The following is a 25,992-nucleotide window of genomic DNA, read 5'->3' as shown; positions in this document are numbered from 1 at the left end:
TAACCAAAATTATGGACTAGTTCAGTAAACGTGAGGGGTGTATTTGAAATTCGGAAAAGAAAGGGTTGACTAGGGAGTTGAGCTGGTTTTCTAGAAAGAATGTGTTTCACAAGCCACAATTGATGGTCAACTTTGAAATTGGAATTTAAATGCTTTTAATAATTAAAATTGTGTTTTTCTTTGTTTGATTTAAATAATTAATTTTTTTTCTTTCAATTTTTTCGAAAACTTTAAAATTAATAATCTATTAATAAATTAAGAGAATTTCATAGAGAAACAGTAATTTTTTAACCATAAATATTATAATAATTGGAAAATAATGACTTATTATTACAATTAAATTATTATAAAAATATTTACGACATCACGTACGTATATCGCAGAAAATCAATGTGAAAGAAACTGGACATTTAAAGACGCATACGATGCCTTCTCAACATTTCTGACTCTCCCCTTCCAATTTTTTCTTTCTTTCTCTACAAAGATTTGGCCTTTCCAAATTTTCGGAGAAAAAGGGTACTTTGAATTTTCCTTTTTGTGTGAGGAAGTTTGCTGGCGCTTCTCGCTCCTTTAACCAACCATGTCTGTTGTTGCTAAAGAAGCCTGGAGAAAATATCTTATTCAACTCCAAGCACACCCACTGAGGACCAAGGTTTTTTTCTATTCTTGATCCTCATCAATACCCTTTTTTTTCTTCTTTCTGTCAATATTTATTTTCATATTCATGGGGGGTTTGATTTGAAGTTTGTCGTTTTATATCTTCCAGTGTGGCGGTTTTTAACGGGATTGAAAATTGACTTTTGTTGGATTTCAGGCTATTACAGCTGGTATTTTAGCTGGATGTAGCGATGCAGTTGCCCAGAAGATTTCTGGGATCAAGAAGCTTCAACTGAGACGAATGTTACTCCTTATGGTACATTGATTTTGTTTACCCTTTGTTTTTCCTTCAAGAAAAAGAAGGAAGTTTAATTTTCTGATCCTTTTGATTCGTTGAGTTTGTTGTAACTGTGAGGGTTAGATTTGATAATGATCTTCATTGAGTGTTGATCAAAAATTGTTTTGCAGTTTTATGGATTTGCATATGGAGGACCATTTGGGCATTTCTTTCACAAATTGTTGGATATTCTTTTCAAGGGAAAGAAGGATAACAAAACTGTTGCCAAAAAGGTATTTTCCTCTGTTTGATAATCTAAACTTGTCCATGCCTAATTCATGTGCTTTTCAGTGTTCGATATTGTCTTTTTGTACAAGTCTCTATTATATGTCTTTCAGCAATTATCTAAATCAAGTTCTGAAACTAAAATTCTGACTAATTAGGTGTTATTGGAGCAAGTAACTATTTCTCCCTGGAACAACTTCCTTTTCATGATGTATTATGGCTTGTTCGTTGAAGGTATGTGCTTATGGAAATATATTTCTTGTCATAATATGTTTCATCTTTAATGTGTTTATCATTGCTTCTGTATCTACAAATTTTGATTACCTAAGTGTAACAGATTCTATTTTCATTCTGTTTACTGAATGAGCTTTGCTTTTAGTAGGGATGTTGGCGTCAATGTTTTGTTGTTTGTGATCTTACAACAATCCATCTGTTGTATCTATGCATATGCTATTTAGTTGTTGCTGTTCTTCTCATTTTTTCTGTTGTTGTAATTGGTTTTTGTTTTGACTTATTTTCTGGTTGTGGATTGATTTCTGAAGTCTATTTATGAACAAGTGAACCAGGTCATTTGTTCTGAAATTCATAATAACTGAAATTGTTGACTTTCCCTATTTCCACTTAGCTATTTACAAAGAAAAAAAAAGTTAGCCATTTTTGTAGTTGTGGTGGAAGTTAATCCAATTTCCTTGACTGCAAGTTTTAAAAAGTCCTAAGGACCATTTGTTTCTAGTTTTGAACTTAGCCAAAATTTTATTTCAAACACAGTTCAGTTGAGTATGTTCTATGAAGGCCAACAAAAGATGAATATGCATCAGCAATGTTTTCTTCTTACCAATCATAGATTGAGAAATGATTAGCTTCACAAGTTTAGATCTTTAATAGTTACAAAATTAGAAGGCCCAAAGTTTTGTTTTCAGGGTCTTCTTCTGAAAAATGGTTTAGGATTTTCACATTCGATTTGGTTGTTTCGTACTCATTTAGCGGGTCCTCATTGCAATTCGAATTTAGGTAACAGATTGAATCATTTGATTGCAAACTATCTATGGTCAATGGTCAACCAGATTTTGCTAAACTGAATTAACAGAAGTTTTCTTTAGCTTTCAAATCTAAAACTGCAATCCTGCTTACTAATAAGTTCAGAACTTAGAATCTCAAAACAAGGAAAAAAAAGAAATGTAAGGACTAGTAAGTGTAACATAAGGTAGCTTTACATTTTCCCATTCGAAGATAAGAAAATGTTTGGTTCTTTGCATATGGCTTTGTTCTCTGAAAATTTTTCTTTTTTTGTTGGAAAACTATTATCCAAATGGCAGAACCCACGAACATTTTTGATATGAAAAACCTGACAAAATGTTTGCCGAAAAGAAATCATTACTTCAACTGTTTTAGTAATGTGTTTCATCTTCTAAGATGGGACAAAGACATTCATGAGTGAGATCACTTGTGTACGAGAATCTGATGCTCAGATTTGCTGAAAAGTTTGAGACAAATGCCCTTTACTTGCTATTTTTGTTTGTGGTTTAATGACCAACAATAGAGAATCAAATTATTATCTTCTACTCTGAATAGACTTAACAGTTCATGGATTTCTCTGCCATTGTCATCGGATAGCCAAATCTCTCTTGTTTTCCAAATACGTAACATTTAGTTTGTAGGGCTTTATTTCATTTTTGTCCTGCTGACACTTAGACCAAAGTTCTCTATATCCTGTCATGCTCTGTAAATGGTACTGCCTCATGTCCTAGGATGTTGGATGAATGTAACTTAATTCTTGAAAACAGCCCATTAAATTTTGTTAATGTAATCTTGTTAATGTAATCAACGACTTGTTTGTATATTAAAAGTTCTTATCCATATTGCAGGAAGGCCATGGGGTTTAGTCAAGAATAAAGTTAGAAAGGACTACCCTTCTGTTCAATTTACTGCATGGAAGGTACAAAATTACAGACCAGAGTCTCTTGTATCACATACAATTATACAAAGCAATTCATTTTTGGCATGCAAATTTAATAACATGTTATGACGCTTATGACTTGCAGATTTCACCTATTATTGGTTGGATAAACCACCGATATGTCCCGCTGCAGTTCCGTGTCTTATTTATTAGCTTTGTTGCTTCATGCTGGTGCGTATTCTACGTCCTGCTTAGATTTCGTTCTTCTCTACTCAATTCTGCTCCATATCAACACATGTTAATTGGTTTCTTTTACTGGAATTATATACATTAGTTTTCCCGGGCATATTAATGATTAATAACACAAATCTGATTGATGAAATTGATATATTTGATTATAAGCCTACTTGCATCTATTGCGTTGCTGCACATCTTTTCCCCTTTTTCTTATAATGACATGCGGCAACTATCTGTTAATCACTCTTAATGTAATCGTGCATGATTATCTTTCATTGCAACACATATTTTATGTACCTGTGAACTTTCTTCAGGTCAATCTTTCTGAATTTGAAAGCAAGATCGGTTGCTATCAAAAAGGACTAGCAGGAGGAGGGAGTGTTTCATTTCGATCATCGGTTTCTTTGTTTTGGGATATTCTTATTTCTTAGAAAGACTTGTTAAATCATGTATAAGAAACTTAAATGAGTGAATGAGTATGATTTAAAATAAAAGTAGGGAACTTGATTGATGTTAACATGCCAATTTCTATGGTAATGAGCAGTGTTGTGGAAGATTAGTCCTGCGTTTGGCAATTGTGTGGAAAGAAAGGCTTAATAACATGTAACCCCCAATACATTGTCAAAGCAACTTCCCCCCTTTGGTCTCGAAAGCACTCAATATTACCCCCTTTTTTTTTTTTTTTTTTTTTTTTTTTTTTTTGGGGTCTGAATTTAGGTGTAAAAATCTAACCTTTGAAGGACAAGCCTATCAATAAGCTCCGTATAATTAATATTATGGAGATATAAAAAGCCAGCCAAAAGACTTACTCCCACCCAAAGTTTAGTGTATCTCTAAAATTTTATCCGTAAAATTTCAAAAATTTAAATATTCATCTTTTTATTATAATTGTTAGTTTGAGTTAAACATAAAAATATTAAAATTTTATCATATTTTCTCTCTCTTTTTATTTTAAAAATTTATTTTATTTTTCTCAAAGTTTAAAAATTGATTTTTTTTTTTTTTTTTAGGATTTTTTCTGTTATTGGAGATGACAGGCTTCATCATCTTTAATCATGTTCTCTCTCCCTCTCGATCACTCAGTTTTCTCTCCCTGGTCATCTTCGTTTTAAACCTATTTTACCTAAATTTAAGATTTTATCTATTTTGTGTTACTAATTTAGTTTTGAAAGGGAGTAAATCTTCCAGATTGAAGAAACAAAAAAAACTTTCAGATTGGAGAAATCAAACACCAAGAAAATTGAAACTGAAATGTATCAAACCTTTTTTCTTAACAAAAATCAGGTACAGAATTGTTTTTATACAGTAACCACTGACAGCCTGACAATAACCGTCAAACAAATCACAACCCTACATCTGATCACAGTACAACACAAAATCGATGACTTATCTGCATGATGAAACTTTCGGGGATGCAAAGATGAGCAGCTGTGACGGTGAAAGTATGAGAAACAGTGAAGGGAAGAGGAGCAGTTCACTTTTCTTAAACATTCACAAATGACAGTCACAAGAAACAAGAATTAGATATTTCTTGTTTAATGAATTTTTAATTGAAACGGTGTGTTTCATCTTTCCATCAAAACGCACCGTTTTCCTTTGTAACCTCAACATCCTCCCTCAAGCCAAGATAGCAGCATGCTATTGTAGGCTTGCAACGAATAAACAAAGGAAAAGAAGACAAAAAATACAGCAGATGCGTTTTGATGGAAAGATGAAACACACCGTTTCAATTAAAAATTCATTAAACAAGAAATATCTGATTCTTGTTTCTTGTGACTGTCATTTGTGAATGTTCAAGAAAAGTGAACTGCTCCTCTTCCCTTCACTGTTTCTCATACTTTCACCGTCACAGCTGCTCATCTTTGCATCCCCGAAAGTTTCATCATGCAGATAAGTCATCGATTTTGTGTTATACTGTGATCAGATGTAGGGTTGTGATTTGTTTGACGGTTATTGCCAGGCTGTCAGTGGTTACTGTATAAAAACAATTCTGTACCTGATTTTTGTTAAGAAAAAAAGTTTGATGCATTTCAGTTTCAATTTTCTTGGTGTTTGATTTCTCCAATCTGAAAGTTTTTTTTGTTTCTTCGATCTGGAAGATTTACTTGGTATCAGAGCCACTTGACTAGCGTCTAAGATGGCTAACTCCTCTAACACTAGTTTCTCAAGCACGTCGTTGACTCCTGAGCGACCTGAGATGACTGGATTTGATAATCGATCTAGTCAAACAAGTGGTTTTCCCCTTTCAACAAAGGGTAATCTAGCAACCATATTCTCTCCCCCACCTAGTCACAAATAATACACAAGTTTATGCATATTTAATTACTTCCAGCTGTGGTCATTATGAAAATAAAATTATAATCCTACATGTGTTTCTCCAGTTTTTACGTCATGGAATTGAATTAATGAAAAGCGTTTAAAGTCGTGATAAAAAATCAATGCCTTTCAATCTGCCATAATTAATGAAAAATTTTGTCACGCAACTTAAGCCGTTGACGCTTCTATTTTTATGGATTGAATGTTGGTTACACAGCAGCCAATTGTGTGCGATGTTTTATGCTATTAACATGGTCGATATTCAATCTATGCATTCATAGTTTCAGGCCAAAAGACTTATTTTCACCTCAGGCTTAACCCATTTCTAAACACATGCAGGATTTTTAGTTTTAGGAGATAAAATCGTCATGTGACCTTCACACTATCTTATTCTTCCGTTGTCCGTCATCCCACTAGAGCAATTTTGTCAAATAAAAATAAACCATCTTGGTTCAACAAAAAAATGAAAATATTCATCATTTTCATCTCTTTGATTGTTGTTAGATCGATGAATTAACATAAGAAAATTCGTCTTAATAGCAACAGCACAAATTATAACAAGTACAAGAATGTAACTGAAATTTGAATTGATAAGGAGTAGACTAGACAAAGGAATAACACCAAAGGTTTATCAAAACATTTTCTTACCTTTAAGTTTGAAAATTCAGTTTTCTCACCCATCAATCAGCCGGTTTCTTCTATTGATTTTAATTATAGAAGCCTAATGAAAGTAATTTACTTGGCACTTAAAAATTAAAATTCGCACCGGTTGGTTTGCCTTCTCTCACATTTCAATTTCTGCTCCTCTGCAACGCAAACCACTCTTTTTCCTTCCGACTCACTCAACTCATCGACTCGATGAGTTTACCTGTGGTTATCTCCTCAAATATTTTTGTTGCTTGTTCGATGATTGAGCTCGTTTGGATTTTTGTGTTTAAATGTTGACAATTTGTTTATTTACTGATTATTTTTTAAAACTTGGAGATTAAAAATGGAGTCGTCCACCATGATTCCCACAGAACTCGTCCAACTGCCATCACCCTCCTGCAATGGTATAACATCTAAAGCGCAAAATTCATGATTCTGCAATTTTTAGTTTCAAATGTAACCAACAATATTTGTCAACTTAGTTTTGAAATCCTAAGAGAAACAATCGGTGACCTCTAAAGTGAATAAATGTTGCATTCTAAATCTTTGAGAGAAAAAAATTCAAGGAATTTTTACAGCATTCATGAAAGTTATTTGGAACGATTCCATGGGTCCTCACAGATGAAATACTTCGTAGCCAAGTTTCAGTTTTCTCTATTCCATCACTTTTAATCCTTCCGAAAGTAAAAGGATCATCTGGGCATTCATAGTTGCTAATAATCTTCCATGGGCATTACTGTAAATTAAAATTTCTCTGGGTTTTAATGAAGATTCTACTCGCGAGGTTGACGTCTATGGTGGGTGGAAAAGAGAGGAAGAATAAAAAAGAGAGAGGAAGTAGACTTGGAAAAATGACTTGGAAGAAAAAAAAAGTCCACTATTAAAAGATATTTTTTTCTTTTTCGGGTGGGAAAATTGACGATTCAATAATCCTTTGAGTGGCAAATAGTCATTGGTCCTCAATAAAGAAACAAAAGATTGCACACAATACAAACATACTTGTAGTTGTAGGCATCTCACTGCTCACATGTATATTAAAAGACATGGCTTGTGAGAGACGGAAATTATTGAAAGTATGAAAGAAAAAGATAGGAAATTTCCTTAAAACTTCATATATTCTCGATAATTTCGTCATTGCCTTTCTCGACGAATACAGTTTCCTTCGTAGGAAAACCTTGCCTATCAGACTTTACTTTCCTACGCCTAAATAATTAAAGCCTTTGATGAGACCTCTCTATACACCCCTTTCCTACAAGATATTAACGATGAAAGATGTAGAATTCTAACGGGAGTAGGTTTAGGTTCAAGTCGAGGTGGCGATTGTAAATCGGTCATTTAATTCAAAATTTTATTTATTCAATATAATTGATTTAGTTTTGAAGAGACAATCTGATTCGAATAATCTTTCTCGTTAAAACAAAAAAAAAAAACAACCAAACACAAATTGTGGGTGTGCCCCATGCAAGGATCGTCTTCTAATACATGAAAACTCAGATTAACATACAATTCTTAGTCACCAACTCTATTGTTAGGGCTTCTATGAAACACAAAGGTTTAAGTGGGTTGATTGAGTGACAAATTTCTGTATCTTCGACAGTCTTTCAAGTGATCAATTCCAGTACCATGATTTTAAATTCTAACTAACCAAACAATCTTTTCCTAGAGAAGTTTTAACGGATCAAGGATGTCACATTTCTCAAATGTTTCCAAAAAATTGCCTTTTATTTCCAGCAGATTAATAACAGTTTTCTTTTCAATAATCAAGTCCCTCGAAGGGATTTGAAGGGACTTGATTATCTTCAAGATCTAACTAGATTTGATACCATCACATACAAGTTTCTTTGGCAGAAACTTCTTGTTATTTGTTAAAAATATTTTAAAACTTACAAGGTTTTCTTTTCTTCCTTTGTTTTCCCATTTCCAGAAAAATAATGCAGGCACCGAAAAGAAAGCAAGTTGCCTAGTTATTATCTTCATCACTGATGTATCATACAAATCAAAACAAGACAAGACTCCTTTCTGCACGCCATCCACCGCCATTTTCATATCAACATAAATTACATATTAACAACTTCTCTAACAAACTCTCGATAAATCACATAAATGTACTTGGAATAATGGAAAACATCAAAATTTACTTCTACGCATCATGTTTAAACTCAGTGGTCATGTCTCAACAATTAAAACCAATATGCAAAACAGACCAGCGCTGCTTCCTGATGAGACCAGTTTCCTATCAGCGATGGTTTATTTTAGAACAAAAAACACAATCAACCCAATAAAAGTGATTAAGTATTCTTTTATCCTGGTTAATAAGTATGAACACATGTTATGAACAATATTAACACCAAAACATCGACATGCATGCATGCAAAATATAAATAAAACACAACAACATGAGAATAATACGTAGCTTAACCGGGATATACTATATGACGTCCTACAATTAAACAAAAGTGAAGAACAAAAGTATTCAACAACACACAGATTGATCATTCAGAGCACTACTACTAAATGAAAGATATAGACAGATCCCAATTCCATCAATTCCGCCCATTCAATCCTCATGCTTACGAGACAGACTCACTCACCACCTCGATAGACGCATAGCCAGAGAGAGAGATGGAAATATTCATGTACGGGGACACCATATTTTCTAGCCAATGGAATTTAGCCACGTAACCCCCAACAGATCACATCTGGATCCACCGAGCCAGTTGAGTAGGATTAACTATCCCTGGGATGTGGGTCCCGTGAGTCTTCAGTATGCTTGCCACCTCAGCATAACTCTTATGCTCCTTGACCACGTTCACCTGATCTTCTACTTCCGCCTTCATCCTCTTCGACTCCACTGTCGATCCCACCAAAGCCACAGCTTCGGTTCGAATCGGATCGAATTTCTGACCGAATAAAGTGCCCTTCGTTAAGAACTCGTAAGCCATGTACCCGGCTAATAACCGATTTGAACAAACCGCCTCCGCGGAAACCGCTTTGGAATGTGTTGCATTAGCCGTGGCTTGAGCCGAAGCCGATGACTTCAACGAGTAAAATACTTCTCTCTCTTTTCGCTTTCTCGACACCCCGGGTGTTAAAATCCTTCGCTGGTGGTGACTCATCTCAAATCATGCCACGTCAGCCTAAACTTTTTAAAAATATTTCTGTCTCGCAGGAATATCAAAGAAAAAAAAACCCAAGGTTTATTCTTTAGGAACAAATGCGAAAGAAGAAAATTGAATTATTTTTAAGGGTAAAAGTGTAAAATCAGGTTTCATCTAGAATGGTCACTCGTACTTTGAACAGAGACACTAGCTAATTCCGTTAAAAGTAAACACCGTCAACGTGAAGGGTAAGAACGTAAAACAGCCTATAGGCATTTTTAACATTTAAAAAATAAAACAAAAAGCAACAAAATAGACTAAAATTTTTTAAATGTTAAAATGTTTTTTAAATGCTAAAATGAAAAACGAAAGAGACAGGCAAGGAGAATCGGAGGAGTATTAGGTTGGGGCCTTCAGAGTTTATATACGGATCCGGAAGCAGATTTCCGAAAAATATTACCGGATCTTGGTGTAGGATCGGTGGAGCGAGAGGCGGCGCAACCTGATATAGACGGCGTTGAGAGGAATCACAAGAAAGGAGAGAGAGAGAAAGAGATCGAGATGTTAAAACAACAGAAAGGGGAAGGGGAAGAGACTAAGAGAGAGGCATAGTCAGTTAAATTTATACATGTAGGAGATATGAAACGCCCCCTTATTTCAGAAAAATAGCGAGAATGCCATTAATTTGTCAATTTATCAGTCGGTAACGTTTTTATATATAAGTTCTATTGGCCTCTCTCGTAGACTCAGATGATAGGGTTTTGACACTGAATTTACTGTATTGCCCTGATTGCTTTTATCTTTTAGATTGTAGCTGAAAATGGACGTGAAGGGAGGAGTAGTTATTGGGGTCCACATTATGGTCATTTTACTTGGCCGAGACCAAAGGCTGTTTCTGGACAAATACAAATAAATTTTTATTTTACGAATAATTCTATGATTAGACAGCTCCCCTTTTACCCGTTTTCTTTTGCCAAATCATTTTTAAGCCCGAAAATAAAAGGAGCTTATTTTATTTATATCATTAACTAATTTTTAAAAGAAACCTACGACATATTTAATTATTGCGCTCATGGAATAATAGAATATATAGTTAGAATAATACTCTATTTATATATTTATATATTTTTTGTATAATTAAATATTATTTTATTTTTAATTTAAAATTATATAATTATACGATAATACATATAAATATATACATATTTATATATCTAAATTAAATATTTATAATTTTATTGAAACAAAAAAGAACACTAATGTGAAGTTTAATGTTGTAAATCTAACATTATAATTTACATTTATCATCTCAAATTACGATTGTGTAAGACATATAGATCATATCTAGAGTCTTAGGGTAAAGCTTGTAAATCAGTTTGATATGACCTTACAAAAAATAATAATAATTAAAAATGATATAAAAAAATATACATTGTACAACGTAATAATTATGAATAATCAAATTTAAATATAATGGATAAACGTAAGTCAATTAATGCTAGCATTAGCACATAAATAAAATAATGTACATAATAATAAGCAAACCCAAAAATATAATTGATCTTTTGATCCTAATTAATTCATGAGGCGCCTCATAAGACAATGTAATACTCTTCTAATAAAACGTAAAATAACGTATTGTTTATGGCGCGTGAGAAGACCATGAATATAACCACGGCAATTGATAAGGGTAATATTGAAATTATGACATCTGTGGGTTATTTTTGTAACTTGGGAAGATAGGTAGGATGTGTGCGTGTGTGGAGAAGAAGAGAATCACGGGACGGTGTTAAAGCAACGTAGGTCTTTTTCTTGATCTCCGTCTGCACTAATCTATGGACACGTGGAAAAATCAAAACCCTCCATCTTGATGTACAAATTATTCATTAGCCCAATAAACGAATAATTGGATATACAAATAATATATAATTATCTAATTAATTTTTTTTTAAAATAATTTAATCACATAATAACATTTTATCTGTATACTTATAATATATTAAAAAATATGTATCTATAGTTTTATTAATTATATATATTTATTTACTATACTAAACATTTTCTTTTCATAAAACGATTCTAAAGTATATAATACGAAATAGTTACTAATAACTACAAAATATAAAATTATCAAATATGCAATCAAAATGATACTTTTTTATAAGTAGATATTTGATAATATATTTTTTTAACAATCAGGTCGTCTGTATTTATTGAATGAGTATATATAAGAGTAATAAAAATTTAAATCAAAACTTTTACTTTAAAATTTTTAATATTTTATTAACTCATAGGGTTGATTATCAATCTTATTACATAAAATTTTAAGGATTTTGAACTAAATATTGATTGATGAAGAAGTTTTTTATGGTAATAATGAGCTTTTAAAACCTCACTCAATATAAATATAACTTAAAGCAACTAAAGAAGGCATAAAGTCACTTTCACATTTTTTACAAGGTGGCTTGTACTTCACATTATATATTGGCTAAACACTCAAGGTATGGTGACAAGACAAATTCCCACCTATTATTTTTCAAAAACTCAAATATTTATTTATCTGTTAAAATTTATTGTTAGAATTAAAAGTAAAATTATCATTTAACTAAAAATATTAAAAAAACTAAAAATTATTATATTTCGTCCACTAGGTTTAAAAATCTAACATTTTCTTCAATCAAGGTTTGAAAATTTGTCATCCCCCCTCTAGGGTTTGAAAATCTTTTCTAGTTTCTTCCAACGACCAGAGCCAACGTTCCCTATTCATCTTCAATTGTGCAACCAAAGAAGAAAGTTGATGGATCTCAACCACAAGTAGAAGTGTCTCCTCGGGGTTGTCATTGCACAATTCATCTCCCTAATAACATTGCGTGATTCGTCTCCCCGATGTCTCTTTCATCGCGCAATTAGTCTCCCCAGCATCATTGTCACACGATTCATCTCCCCAATGTCTTTTCCATCACGTGCTTGGTCTTCCCAACATCATCTGTCATCGATCATCGTTAAAGTTGAAACCCATTTGTGGGTTTTAAAGTTGTTCATTGTTGACAGTGGAAATCGACTATATTTGGAGGGAGAGGGAGCGTTGGTAAGGGAGAGAGTGCTGGGAGGAAAAAATTGATAGAGACTGTGATGGAAAAGCTCGTCAAAAAATCTAGGAAAAAAATTAAGGGAGAATGGCAAGTTTTCAAACCTTTGGGGGGGGGGGGGGGATATTTGATTTTTAAACCTATGGTGGGGAAATGTTTATTTTTTTATTTTTTAGCTAAATAATAATTTTATCTTTAATCTTAATATTAAATATTAACAGATTAGTTGATATTTAAATTTTTGAAAATTAATAAATACGAATTTATCTTTTCACCTTTTCACTAAACCTTAGGAATAAAATAGTCTTTTGGCCTTATGTATTCGATACATGTTCTTAGGATAACATTGCCTCCTTTCTTTTTCATGATTGTGACATTGATACTTTTATATTTATTTTCTAAGATGCTATTTCTTATTGGTCAGGGAATATTTTATCTAATCAAAATCATGGACACTTTTTTTTTTCTCATTCCTATTTTAACACACAATTTTAATTTCATTTTGTTTATGTTTCCAATTCAAACAAATTCCTTTCCCTATTATATTTTCTCCTCAAAATTATTAATTTGTTTAAATAATAAATCTTTCTATACAATTTTTTATATATAATTTAAATATATAAAAAATATATTATTATATAATTAAATAATTTTTAATTAAAAATAAATTCATATTCAATATCCAATTTATCTGTCACAAGTGCGTATATATAACATTGTTTTTTTTTTCAAAAACTTATAACACATTTTATTTTATAGATAAGCAATACTATATTTACACATTTTGAATACACAAAATAGGTACATAAATAATGTATTATTATATGATTAGATTTTATTTTATACTTAATTTAAAATCATTCAATCATATGTGATACATCATTTATATCTATTTTATATATTTAAAATGTATACACATAGTTTTATGCATCACAAATGTTTCTTTCGACTTTGGGTACAATTTAAACTCACCTTTCCTTATGGGTCACAAGTATTTCCTCCAGACGATTTGTGCGTCACATAAGGAATGGTGAGTTTAGAAGAAGATGTCATCTTCCCAAATGAAGAAAAATTTTCATCTATGTCTTCTTAGGTAAGATCTTCATTGGTTGAAGTTCCAGAGGAAGAGAAAGAGACTGTGGGAGTATGGTGATGCGTTAAAGATTCTTTGTCATTGACGATGACATCGAATTTAACACCAGAGATTGAAAACTAAATCTTAGGGGAAAATGTCCTTTTTTAAAACTTAACCTAGATAAAAACTTTTAGTTTTTAAGATTTAGAAGAGAAAAAAAAAATTAAATTTTAGTTTATTTTTATTATTATAGATAAAATAATGATTTTATCCTTGAAACTAATAGAGTTGACCCCTTATGGGTAAACGTATGAGATTTTCAAAATTAAGGGGTGAAAATTTAGGCAAACAACATATTTTGGGTGGAAATAAGTCCTTTGGCCTTATTTTTTTGACTTTATGAAACCTATCATCAAAATATCTTGTAGCATTAAACAATACTTTGCCATAAAATTTTGTATGTAAGTTTATTTTGCTGTCTATGATCAAAGTATATAGTAAAATTGCACTATACTTTGCCATTAAATTTAATATATGAATTTATTTTGTGGTCGAATTTCCCTTAACAAAATGTACAGGAGTTTGCACTAAATAAACGACTAGCAACTATATGCATATCGACCTAGAAGACATAAAAATTCATTCGTCTGGGAATAGAGTAAAATGACTCTTGGCAAATTAATTCAACTGTATTGTTTAACTTATACATCTCAAACTTTACAAAGCAGTGAGCATGCAGACTTGTCCGAAGAGAATTCTCTATACAAAACATATTTCTCAGAAGGAAACAAAAGCCCAAGTAAAAAGAGATTTGCTGTGCCAAGGTATCCATCCATAGTTGGATGGGAGAACTGGAGCCAGGGGCAATCTGCAGGAAAGGAATCTGCAGCAACCCGCAGAATTTTGCAGCAAAAAGGGAGGACTGGAGACAGGAGCAAACAGATGGAGAGTCATCCTGTACAGGAATAATCCAGGCTGAGGATCATCTAGGAACTACAACAAGAGGCAAGGACACCCGCCAGCAGGATACTGCAGCAACTAAGCATCACCCTGCAGAAGCACATATGCAAAAGGGAAAACTAGAGACTGTCGCCTGAGGAGTCCGGAAGACCAGAGACTTGGCAGAGGCAGCATCAAGGTGAGAAAGAAACTTTAAGCGCCAACCAAAGGGGATCATCCAGAGGCAGGTTCTGGAGAAAATTTTGAAGATGCAGCAGAGGCAACTGCAGCAAACTTGGCAGGGGAGTAAAATCAGGCTAGGGAGGCAGGAACAGCAGTGTTGGGAAATGCAGATTGCCTTGCCCATCTGGAAAGAAATTATGCAAAAATTTTCCAGCCTATGCAGAGCCTGTTTGCAGGAAAATCTGGACTGAGCAGACTGCAAAAAGACCAAATCTAACTGAGTGAAGTCTGACGGCTTGTGGGACGATTGCTCTTTCTGCAGGTTCCAATAAAAATCTTCAACAGAATCAAAGAAGCACATCACCACAACCATCAGAATGCCGGCATTAATCCTTAAGGAAATAATCTGCAAAATGAAACACATGTTAGTAAAAGACAGCTCCCTTCTTTGCAGCATCTTTCCGTCCATCCTAGCTGACCAACTGCCCTTCCAGAGAACAGACAATTTCAGCTCCCAAGGACAATTCTTACTCATCAACCTTAAAAATACACCTTGACAGTCCCCACCTCTTTGCGAAAATTGCATTTTTAACAGTTAATTTGAAGTTTTGATAGCTCCGAAACTTTATCTCTAACCAAGATTGTACATAAGCAAAAGGATGACAATTCTTGTATCTAGTACCATTACAATGTCGGATTTTTCCCAGTGAAATCAATAACATAACAATTTATGTAAGCTCCCAAACAGCAGGTCGAATCATTTAAAAATATTTAATTCATCATTATTTCTCTCACAAGATTATACCTCTAATCTTGTGTAGTCCTGTTGGCAGAATATTCACCCGCAAAAATTTGGCAGTAGAAGGACGACTTCCAACAAGTTTTTTTTTACTAGAGCTAAACAAATAATTGGTTAAACTTTATTACCATAGGTAATAGTCACGGTTAAAAAAAATGTGCCAAGTGTATATGCTACTTTTTGAAAGAATAAGAACATATGAAACTAAATGTATCGTTCTAATTTTATCGGATATCTCCGAAGAGACACGTATGAAACTATGTGTATAATACCTATTAGGCAACTCTGTATAATTATTAAATAAACCAAATATGTGTCTATTTCTCTGTAACTAGAAATAATATCAAATAAAGAAAGCTCAAAATAGAACATCTATTAAACCAAAATTTTCTTTCATACAGTTATTTTCGCCTTACAAAAAATAACCACCCAAGTTAAATCATGAAACAGAAATGAAAAAAATTGAAGGCAGAAGACCAATGCTCCAATGGGTATTCTGGGCTTTAGGTTCATCACATGAACAAATGGTAAAGAGATATCACTTTGCAAGTAATTGCTACCCACATAAAACCTCATCTAAGGAGATGACAAAGCAAAAGGGCTTTTAAGCCCAAATCAACTTTGCTATTCTATTGGATGCCACTCAGCCCAGTGAAAGAAAATGGCTATTGTTAACTCCAGTTTTTACCAATGCAGCCTCAACTAAAGGTAGATTCGAACTGAGTTGAGCTCAAGCTCATCGAGCTCATAAAAGCTAAACTCAAATTTGGTGCAGCTCGCTTCAAGTTTGAGCTTTTAATTAACTCATTATCAAAACTATATCGTTTTAATACATATCGGTTAAAACGATATCGTTTTGTATCAAAATTTTTAATTACTAAATTTGACAAATAGCTCAAGCTCGAAAATGTTGGCTCGAGCTCACTTGAGCTTATATAAGGCTGACTCATTTTGGGCTTATTCGAGCTGAATTCAAACTCAAACTCGAACAGACTCAGTTTGAACCCAACCCTAGCCTCAACATTCACAGCCAATACGTTGAAATAATTATTTCCCACCCAAGGTTTGATGAAATGGCAGGTTTCCATCATTTAAGTTTGAGAAAACCAATTTCCCAACCGTCTATCTAACTAATATTTAAATTTCTTAATATATGTCCATCTTACCAATATTTTATATGTATTAATGAATTATTTAGTGTACGAATCCAGCTAACCAGGCCTATGTCACCATTAAAACGTCGGCACTAGTAAGTAGCATATGGATTCGAAAACTATCGATTTCGATGGTGACTTGGAAGATTATCACAAACAGGCAACGCCACATGTTTGTTGTATATATAACAATTGCGCTACGTTCTAACCCCATTAATTGTATGTTTGATGAAGGAGATAATGTTTTGTAAAAGAGAAAAGATTTTTCTACATCATGCAATAAATTCTTCATCTACCACGCACATGGAAGTTGTGCAAACAAGGCTGCACAATCGTTTTTCCGAGTTGAATCTTTAATTGTGCCAAGTTTCTTAGCTATTGGTTTACACAATACCTTGTACAAATAAATAAACACTAATGCTTATGAAGCTAAGCAGTTTCACCCACTCCTCTAAACTATATAAAACAAAGAACAAATTATAACTCATGTCGGTGCATTTAAATGGGTTTCGGTACTGTCAGATCTGCCTCAATGAAACTGATTGTAATTTAGCTTTGGAATGTAAAAAAGAGAAAAAAGAGTAGCCTTAACTATAGGAGCATTTATGAAATGGACAGTGGGCAGTTAGCAGTTGTGAAAAATTAATTCAATAAAAGGGCTTATAAAAGCTCGTCGGGTTTAGAAGTTTTCATCAACTCAGAGTTCACTCTCTTTGTATGTTGTATATGAAAATGGTGCGTGGAACTAGGAAAGTTGCGTTGTTATCTTTGTTTTGCCTTTGTGCTTTAGTGGGGAGCGTGGTTGCGAGGAATATAGTGGGTGAAAGTAAGGAGGATGAGGAGAAAACGTCAATTGGTTTAGGCAAGGGAGGAGGATTCGGTGGTGGCTTTGGTGGAGGTGGAGGTGGAGGTGCTGGCGGTGGGGCTGGGGGGGGCTTTGGTGGTGGAGCTGGTGGCGGTGGGGGCTTTGGTGGTGGAGCTGGAGGAGGCGGAGGATTAGGAGGTGGTGGTGGTGGTGGAGCAGGTGGCGGTGGAGGATTTGGAGGTGGTGCCGGTGGAGGAAAGGGTGGTGGCGTTGGTGGTGGTGCCGGTGGGGGATTCGGTAAGGGAGGAGGCATTGGTGCCGGGGGCGGCAAAGGTGGTGGATTTGGTGGAGGCACTGGTGGTGGCATAGGTGGAGGAATAGGAAAAGGTAGTGGCATAGGTGGAGGGATTGGCAAAGGTGGTGGTGCTGGTGGAGGATTTGGTAAAGGTGGTAGCGCTGGTGGAGGATTTGGAAAAGGAGGTGGCATAGGTGGTGGTGCTGGTGGAGGTTTTGGTAAGGGAGGTGGCATTGGTAAAGGCGGTGGAGGGGGTATTGGTGGTGGTGGGGGAGGTGGAAAAGGTGGTGGATTTGGTGGGGGTGTTGGGGCAGGCTCTGGTGGTGGATTCGGAAAAGGTGGAGGATTTGGAAAAGGAGGTGGCATAGGTGGTGGTGCTGGTGGAGGTTTTGGTAAGGGAGGTGGATTGGGAGGTGGCATTGGTAAAGGCGGTGGAGGGGGTATTGGTGGTGGTGGGGGAGGTGGAAAAGGTGGTGGGTTTGGCGGGGGTGTTGGGGCAGGCTCTGGTGGTGGATTCGGAAAAGGTGGACGATTTGGAAAAGGAGGTGGCATAGGTGGTGGTGCTGGTGGAGGTTTTGGTAAGGGAGGTGGATTGGGAGGTGGCATTGGTAAAGGCGGTGGAGGGGGTATTGGTGGTGGTGGTGGAGGTGGAAAAGGTGGTGGATTTGGTGGGGGTGTTGGGGCAGGCTCTGGTGGTGGATTCGGAAAAGGTGGAGGATTTGGCGGAGGGATTGGAGGGGGTGGAGGTGGTGGATTCGGTGGTGGGGGTGGTGGAATTGGACACCACTAAGAGTCACGTTGCATGCATGCAAGAGACAAGTAACGTGAACCATTAATATTATTATCCCAAAATAAGTGATTTTATTTGAATTTGATGTAACATTTTGTATTTGTGATAATTACTTCTTATTATAATGTAATATGTTACTCCTTTGCTGCAATATAAAGTTTTTATAATATATATCCAGCAAGAGCAAATTAAACTTTAATGACATTTTTACCCCTAAGGTATGATTTAATGACAAAAAATCCCTCAACCGCTAATTTTCAACTGTTGACAAAGAACATACAACTGTAAGAATACAATTTGATAATATTCCCAAGGCCAAAAGTCTATTTCCCACTCAAATTTAGGTATGTTCTTAAAGTTACAACCGTAGGTTTGAAAATTCAAAAGTCTCCCATATTTATTTAAAATCTTAATTAAGGTAAAAAATAAATAACATAAAATTTTAATTAAGATAAAAAATAAAATTGTTATTTATTAATAAATTTAAAAAACTAAAATTTTATTATTCTTATCTTCCTCGATTTGAAAATCTCACTTTTCACACTCATAATTTGAAAAATTAATATTTCCCTTTTAGTGTTTACAAATTAACACTGGAGACTACGAACTTCGCTAACTCTGGTTGTTTTGGCTCTCTCTCCCAACTTAACTATCCCTGCCAATCACATTTTAACCATCGATGAAACATATTTCATCCAACGAAAACGAAATCATTTTCATTGGATTGTCGTCGTCTTAGACAAAAATTATTTTGTCTTCATTCGATACGAACATGACTATTAAAAGTCTCAGACGAAGTTGTCTTTATCCAAGATAAAGACACTTAGACGAAGATGATTTCATTTTTATTGGAGAAAATAAGTTTCGTCAATAGTTGAGATGTGATCAGTAAGAATATTTAAGTTAGGAGGGAGACCTAATGTGATCGAAGACTGTCATCTCTAGCGATGATTTGTAAAACCTAATATAAAATATTGATTTTTTAAATTTAAAATCGGAAATTGTGAGTTTTTTAATTGAGGGAGTAAAGGTAATAAAACTTTAATTTTTTAAATAACGGTTTTATCTCTAACCCTAATTGAGATTTTGAACGGATAGATGAGACTTTTGGCTTTTTAAATTTTGTGGATGTGATTTAAGAGTGTACTTAAACTTGGGTGGAAAATACTCTTTTGGCCATATTCCCAACGCTCACTAATGATGGGGGCTATTGTTAGTGCATAAAACCTCAGTGGCTCAAAGGAAATTTGAATTATTTATACTGTTTATTAAAATAATAATAATTAACAATAATCTTAGTCAAAGTGTCAGAGGAAGCTTGTGTGAGAAGAGAGCTCCAACGTGGCCGGCAGCTGGAGGAGGTTTTTTCAAACTGGGCCCCGCACATGAATCGAAGCGATATTTAATAATGAACTATTTTTATTTATTTATATTCTCCGCTCATTCACACTTTTCAGACAAGCCTCGCCGCTGTTAGATGTCAGAATTTAATGCTGACACTCTCTTTCAAACTCAAGGAAATCTGTCAAGAAACCAACAAATAACCAAATCAAATCAAACGACTAAAAGTCTGCAAGTAAGAGAAATATGATGATGATGCTTTGGATTCTTCCTTGACGAGAGAAAAATTGGGGGACTTTTTCTCTGTTAAAATTCGTGGAGAGAGATGCATTGTCAAGTAGGTGGTGAATTGTGGGCTCGGTCAATTCTTTTTTACCATGAAAAGGTGCTTTTCTTTTTGGAGCTTGTTTGATCTTGTTTGCTTAATGCTCTTTTCTTCGTCACGCTGTAACCAGTCTGTTTCAGTGAATTTTACTGTCAACTTTTTTTCTTCAAATGATTGCGTTTTCTGTTTTGTCCTGTGGAAATAAGCACCTAAATTTATCTGGGTTTAGCTGGATTCCTTTCCGGGGTTGTCGTTTCTTTTCTTTTTCCTCCTGAATTGTTTCGCTTTTTAAGGTTGGTGTTTCTGTTTTGTTGTTTTGCGGTGCGAGATAGTCTCAATCTTAAGCATGATCGTTTGTTTTAGTAGTTAGAGAGAAAGAAGAAAGCTCGTTAGAATTTTTGTATTTTGGGTTTGAAGCCTCTCATTTCTTCCCGGTTTTTGGGCCACACAAAATTACTTTGCTGGTGTTTAGAAATTAAGTGTTTGTTCGTGATTGAAGACTGTATAGGCATTGAATTGTGCTTGTAATTTAAGAAGAATGGGACTAATTTAAGTTTATTTAGTCCTTTATCTCTTAGGATTGAGTGTTTTTAATTTAATTGTCTGCCATTATCTTTTAATAATTAGGATTATTAGAATTTGAAGGTTATTAGGATTTAGTTTCATGAGGCTCCTATCTTGTTTTAATTCTCTATTATCTATATGTGTTTATTTTCTCACGTCCATCGACTTGTGGTTATGGTATTCAAGTCTTTTAACTAGTTCTAATGTTTCAGTTTATTTTAATTTTCTTTTGTTGTTGATGATATTTTAGGAGGATTTCAAGCGTGATGAAACATAATGGGAATTAAGAATTGGTTCAGTAAGAAATTTGGAGTCCAATCGAGGTTGAGGAAGATGATAAAATGCATTTATTCAGAGGATCAACAATTAAGAGTGGATAAATTAGTTTCTTCATCAGAGTCCCTGGCAACTCGGGACTATTCTGCTAGTGGATATTCTTCTCGGCCTGGTGAGATGGATTCAAAAGTTGATAATAGCAACATTGAAGAAGCAGAGTCATGTCTTCGTGAAAGTGGTTATTTGAACTACGAGGTTTGTTTCACTTAAGCTTTGTGTCTCTCTTGCATTTTCAGTAGGCTGCTTTTTCTCTTATTTTGATTTTCATTTCTGCTTGACTAAGTTAGCTGAATGAATTAGATCATATTTACAAAATCGTAGTACCCAATGGGGTCGAATCTTTGTGTGCTGAACATATTTTCTTGAGTGAATAATTTTATGTTAGAGACAAATCCATCAGTGCTTTAAGCTAACATATTTGACTCAATAGTGGCACTAATTCAATGGATCATTAAAAGAAAGTATCTGAGTGAAGTCTATTTAAGTGTTCTGCGTATATGTTTCAATTGATCATAATGTCGTTTTAAGGCGGTATTAGCCTAGATAATGGAAATGCTAGTTGGGTGATCTTGTTTCGAGCAAGTTTTCCTTTCTTTTTTAGATGCTATTTTCCCCCTGGTGTTTTGCAAGGATGGTAACTTGTATTAATTAATTCAAAGCTTGGGTGATTCATCCTATTTGAAAATTTTCTTTTCTATAATGGTAAAATATACATTATGTAATTCCTTACACCACTCAGCAGAAGTCATCTGGGAAATTATGGAAGGATTGTTTACTTATGATCTTCCATGAGGCTTCAGGTAAGTCTTGTTAAAATTTTTGGCAACCACTTGTTCATAATTCATTATGCACAATGCCCTTGGGTTCAGCATTTTATTGTGGGAGTTTTATATTCAATGAATTACCAAAGATGGTTTGCCTTGCTACTTCTGAAATCTTTCATTCCATGTTAGTGGCTTTTTTATGTATATATATGTATATGATTGATGACTTACTATTCATGCTGATAATTCAATTATTTGACGAAATTTTGCATGATAATTTGAATGATGTATAATGGAACTATCATTAAGCCTATTTGTCCAACTGTGTCAAACCATATACTCTGAGAGTTGGCTACAATAGTACATGATTGGATTTTGGAAAATGGCTCATTTCCATATAGTTTGGGAGGTTGACGATATGTCCATGGTGCCTTGTGATTTGCTTCAATGAAATTTAATATCTTCACAGCATGTCATAAAGCTAAGCAATTGTCGTGATCTCAGGAAGCTAGAGCGTTACTAGGAAGGCTTGAGTTTCAGAAAGGAAACATAGAAGCTTCACTTCATGTATTCGAAGGAATAGATGTTCCATCTGTGACTTCCAAGATGAAAGTTTCCCTTTCAAGAAGATGTGAACAAAACTGGCGCCATTCTCAAAGCGATGCTTCCCCAGCAATGTCTATGCATGCTGTTAGTTTACTTCTTGAAGCTATTTTTCTCAAAGCCAAATCATTGCAAGGTCTTGGAAGATTTGAAGGTATGCTGTTCATCTTATTCTCCCTATCATTTATGGTTATCCTTGCGTCATTTTTAAGTTATTGTCCATTTTATCTTTATGTTTTCTAGTCATGAGATTGCTTTGGGAAATTTTCTTTCCAGTAGAATTGTGATGAATATGACATTCAAAATATTAAGTAAGAATATTCTCATCATTTCTTCAAAAAGTTTCTAATTTATATATCTTTTTGTAATCATCAAAGTTTTTGTGGAATTCACATAGCTGTAGTCTTCATATGTTTCTGTGATTCTTTCTCTCTCCCTCCATCCTTCTCACATCAGTATAAACAAAAGAATGATCCTGAAAAATAATTGCCTTCTAGGTGGAAAATTTGTTATAATCAAGGCATACCTAATCTTCTTCCTGCCCTGTTTTGTTACTTTTGTAGAGGCTGCTAAATCATGCCAAGTTATATTAGATACTGTTGAGCATGCATTACCTGAAGGCTTTCCAGAAAACTACTCTGTAGATTGTAAACTGCAAGATATTATAAACAAAGCTGTTGAATTGCTTCCAGAACTATGGAAACTTGCTGGGTCACCCCAAGAAGCCATTTTGTCATATAGGCGGGCTCTTCTGTATCATTGGAATCTTGACACAGAAACCCTCACAAAGATAGAAAAGGAATTTGCAGTTTTTCTTTTATACAGTGGTACTGATGCAAGCCCTCCAAATCTACGTTCACAGATGGAAGGTTCTTTTGTGCCAAGAAACAACATAGAAGAGGCTGTTCTCTTGCTACTGATTTTACTGAGAAAATTTGTTCTCGGAAGAACTGGATGGGACCCATCAATTATAGATCACCTTTCATTTGCCTTGTCTATTTCAGGGGAATTGTGGGCTCTGGTCCATCAGGTTGAAGAGTTACTTCCTGGGATCGTGGAAAGAAAAGAGCGATATTGTACTCTTGCTCTTTGTTATTATGGAGGAGGGGAATACATGGTTGCTTTGAATCTTTTGAAGAACTTATTGAACCACAGAGGAAATTCAGACTGCATAATGGAATTATTGCTGGCTTCGAAGATTTGTGCAGAGAATAGGGTATGCATTGAGGAAGGAATAACTTATGCTCGCAAGGCACTTTCCAAGTTTCATGGAAGATGTGGCCAGATGGTTAGCATTGCCAACTGTTTACTGGGTATTTTACTGTCAGCTCAGTCGAGATACGTTGTTTCTGATTCTGAGAGAACTTTGAAGCAGTCTGAGGCTCTGGAGGCACTGGAAACTGCTGCAAGAATGATGAGAGAAAGAGATCCATATGTTGTATTCCATCTTTGTTTAGAAAATTCTGAGCGGAGGAAGTTGGATGTGGCACTTTATTATGCAAAACAACTGTTGCAGGTTGAGGCTGGCAGTAATGTTAAAGGAAATATCCTTTTGGCTCGAATATTGTCAGCTCAGAAACAGTTCGTTGATGCGGAGACTGTAATAAATGCTGCTCTAGATCAGACAGGGAAGTGGGAGCAAGGAGAACTACTGCGAACTAAAGCTAAACTCCAGATTGCACAGGGCCGACTAACAGATGCCATAGAAACATATACACACCTCCTTGCTGTTCTCCAAGTTCGAAAGAAACACTTGGGTGCTGGGAAGAATCTTCTTAAGGTGTATTATCTATTTGATATGAATATCTGTCCTGTAATTCTAAGGCATGCTACCATATTTGACATTGCATCTAGCTGAAAGCTCATATGAGGTGTGACTTAGTTTTTTAAAAGATTAACTTGAGCTGAACAAGCAAATAACATTGTCAAAAGTTTGATTGAACAATTGCTAGATTGATTACTTTCTTCATTTGATTTCTTCTTGCAGAAAAGGGACAATCATGATAGGACTTTGGAAATAGAAACATGGCATGATCTAGCTAATTTGTACACAAGTTTGTCTCAATGGCGGGATGCGGAGATTTGTCTTTCAAAATCCAAGGCTATCAGTCCTTATTCTGCATCTGGATGGCACTCCACAGGTATACAATGTTTTGTTTACAGTCTTTGACTCTTGCATTTATGCTTCTTCTCCTTACTGTTTATATGACTGTTTTCAATGATATCCTACTCAATATTCCTCAATCTCATTCTTTCCTCACTATAATCAGTCAACCTTTTCCTGTGTGTATTTAAACTTCTTAAGTGAGTTACTATCTTTGCTCTTTGATATCAACAATTTACAGCCTCCACAATAGGCCTTTTTTTCTGAGTTTTGGACGGTGTCTACCTATTGCTTCTTTAGAAATATATTGCTTCAACTATTCAAACTTTATTATGATTAAAATCTCTTGAATACTTTGCTTAAATGTTTTATAGTTGATTTTTTAACGGAAATACAGGATTAATGTTGATGATTTTGTCAGGTTTACTAAATGAAGCAAAGGGTCTGCACCAAGAAGCTCTGATATCATTCAGAAAAGGGATAGATGCTGATCCCACCCACGTCCCAAGCTTAATATCCATCGCCTGCATCCTCAGACGGATTGGTGGGGAATCAATGAAGACAGTGAGAAGCTTCCTCACTGATGCCCTTCGACTTGACCGGACGAACCCTGCAGCTTGGTACAATCTTGGGCTGCTGTACAAAGCTGATGCCAGTGCATCAACCCTGGAAGCAGTCGAATGCTTCGAGGCTGCTGCTCTTCTTGAGGAAACTGCACCAGTTGAACCTTTTAGATGACAAATTCTACATGTAACTTCAACAATCTCGGCCATTTATGAATGTAAATTAATTATGAGTATGTTAAATTCCCCAATGTTTTTCTTTTTTAAATTGTCTCTGTATGTATATAATATATTTTCATTGTCAGTGATGTATCTCATACATTACTGATAGAAGTTAAATAAATTTTTCTTTTTTTTAATTTCTTTCTGTTTATCTTTTCCAGGTTTTAGCCAGAGGGAGGGATGCTTCATTCTGGATGATAAGAAGAATTTTGTTTGGTCCAACATTCAAGGTTATATTGTGTCCTTTGTGACAACTCACAGCCATGCTGGTAACCTAAAAAGCTAAGTCAAGAAAATTGAATTTGATTTGTAATAATACTGGATGGACAGAGGGAAACTGCCAATGCATAGTTCCATTGGATATTTGGTGATGTCCAGATACAAGCTGAAAGTCCATATAGAATGTTGGTACTGCAATTGTATGGCAATGTGATACTGATAACTTTTACAATTTTTGATACCCAAACTGATTGTTATGAACTCTCCTGGTTACCAATATCATGCAAAGAAAAACACTATGTTACAAAATGGTCAAAAGTCCTAGCCAAAATTTAAGGACAGTGGAAGATGTGATGAAGCTTGGCCATTTTTCCATATGGACAAGATTTTGACCTTAATATCAACACACACACATACACTTATGTATAGATATCATGTGGTGTGCTTATGAACTATGATATAAACCT

The 25,992-nt window shown here is 34.7% G+C and overlaps 4 protein-coding genes across 10 annotated transcripts; 3 read left to right on the top strand and 1 right to left on the bottom strand.

Moving 5' to 3' along the window:
- The first annotated feature begins 420 nt into the window (after nucleotides 1-420).
- On the top strand, nucleotides 421-3,847 carry LOC123221283 (peroxisomal membrane protein PMP22). Its single transcript, XM_044644086.1, has 7 exons — nucleotides 421-652; nucleotides 815-913; nucleotides 1,066-1,167; nucleotides 1,318-1,393; nucleotides 3,025-3,095; nucleotides 3,202-3,287; nucleotides 3,608-3,847. The coding sequence occupies exons 1-7, from the start codon at nucleotides 581-583 to the stop codon at nucleotides 3,657-3,659; spliced, it is 558 nt and encodes a 185-aa protein (XP_044500021.1). The 5' UTR covers nucleotides 421-580; the 3' UTR covers nucleotides 3,660-3,847.
- Nucleotides 3,848-8,950: 5,103 nt separating this feature from the next.
- Nucleotides 8,951-9,373, bottom strand: LOC123221533. The gene has a single exon (XM_044644367.1). The coding sequence runs from the start codon at nucleotides 9,371-9,373 to the stop codon at nucleotides 8,951-8,953; it is 423 nt and encodes a 140-aa protein (XP_044500302.1).
- A 7,894-nt stretch (nucleotides 9,374-17,267) lies between these two features.
- Nucleotides 17,268-18,655, top strand: LOC123221282 (glycine-rich cell wall structural protein). 2 transcript variants are annotated; one of them, XM_044644085.1, is made up of 2 exons: nucleotides 17,268-17,858; nucleotides 18,033-18,655. In XM_044644085.1, the coding sequence occupies exons 1-2, from the start codon at nucleotides 17,312-17,314 to the stop codon at nucleotides 18,482-18,484; spliced, it is 999 nt and encodes a 332-aa protein (XP_044500020.1). In that variant the 5' UTR covers nucleotides 17,268-17,311; the 3' UTR covers nucleotides 18,485-18,655. The 2 variants fall into 2 exon arrangements, with proteins under 2 accessions (XP_044500020.1, XP_044500019.1); XM_044644084.1 differs by having other exon boundaries at nucleotides 17,269-17,921; nucleotides 18,096-18,655.
- A 1,273-nt stretch (nucleotides 18,656-19,928) lies between these two features.
- Nucleotides 19,929-25,802, top strand: LOC123221281 (protein NPGR2-like). Of its 6 annotated transcripts, none has more exons than XM_044644082.1 (7): nucleotides 19,929-20,210; nucleotides 20,965-21,245; nucleotides 22,319-22,571; nucleotides 22,981-24,197; nucleotides 24,405-24,558; nucleotides 24,943-25,271; nucleotides 25,468-25,802. In XM_044644082.1, the coding sequence occupies exons 2-6, from the start codon at nucleotides 20,991-20,993 to the stop codon at nucleotides 25,257-25,259; spliced, it is 2,196 nt and encodes a 731-aa protein (XP_044500017.1). In that variant the 5' UTR covers nucleotides 19,929-20,210; nucleotides 20,965-20,990; the 3' UTR covers nucleotides 25,260-25,271; nucleotides 25,468-25,802. The 6 variants fall into 6 exon arrangements, 4 of the variants coding, with proteins under 4 accessions (XP_044500017.1, XP_044500015.1, XP_044500016.1 ...); XM_044644080.1 differs by having other exon boundaries at nucleotides 24,943-25,302; XR_006503249.1 differs by having other exon boundaries at nucleotides 24,943-25,317.
- Nucleotides 25,803-25,992: the final 190 nt, after the last annotated feature.

This window comes from Mangifera indica, chromosome 7 (genome assembly GCF_011075055.1).
Source record: "Mangifera indica cultivar Alphonso chromosome 7, CATAS_Mindica_2.1, whole genome shotgun sequence".
Taxonomy (NCBI): Eukaryota; Viridiplantae; Streptophyta; class Magnoliopsida; order Sapindales; family Anacardiaceae; genus Mangifera; species Mangifera indica.
This window is presented reverse-complemented; position numbering and strand designations above follow the sequence as displayed.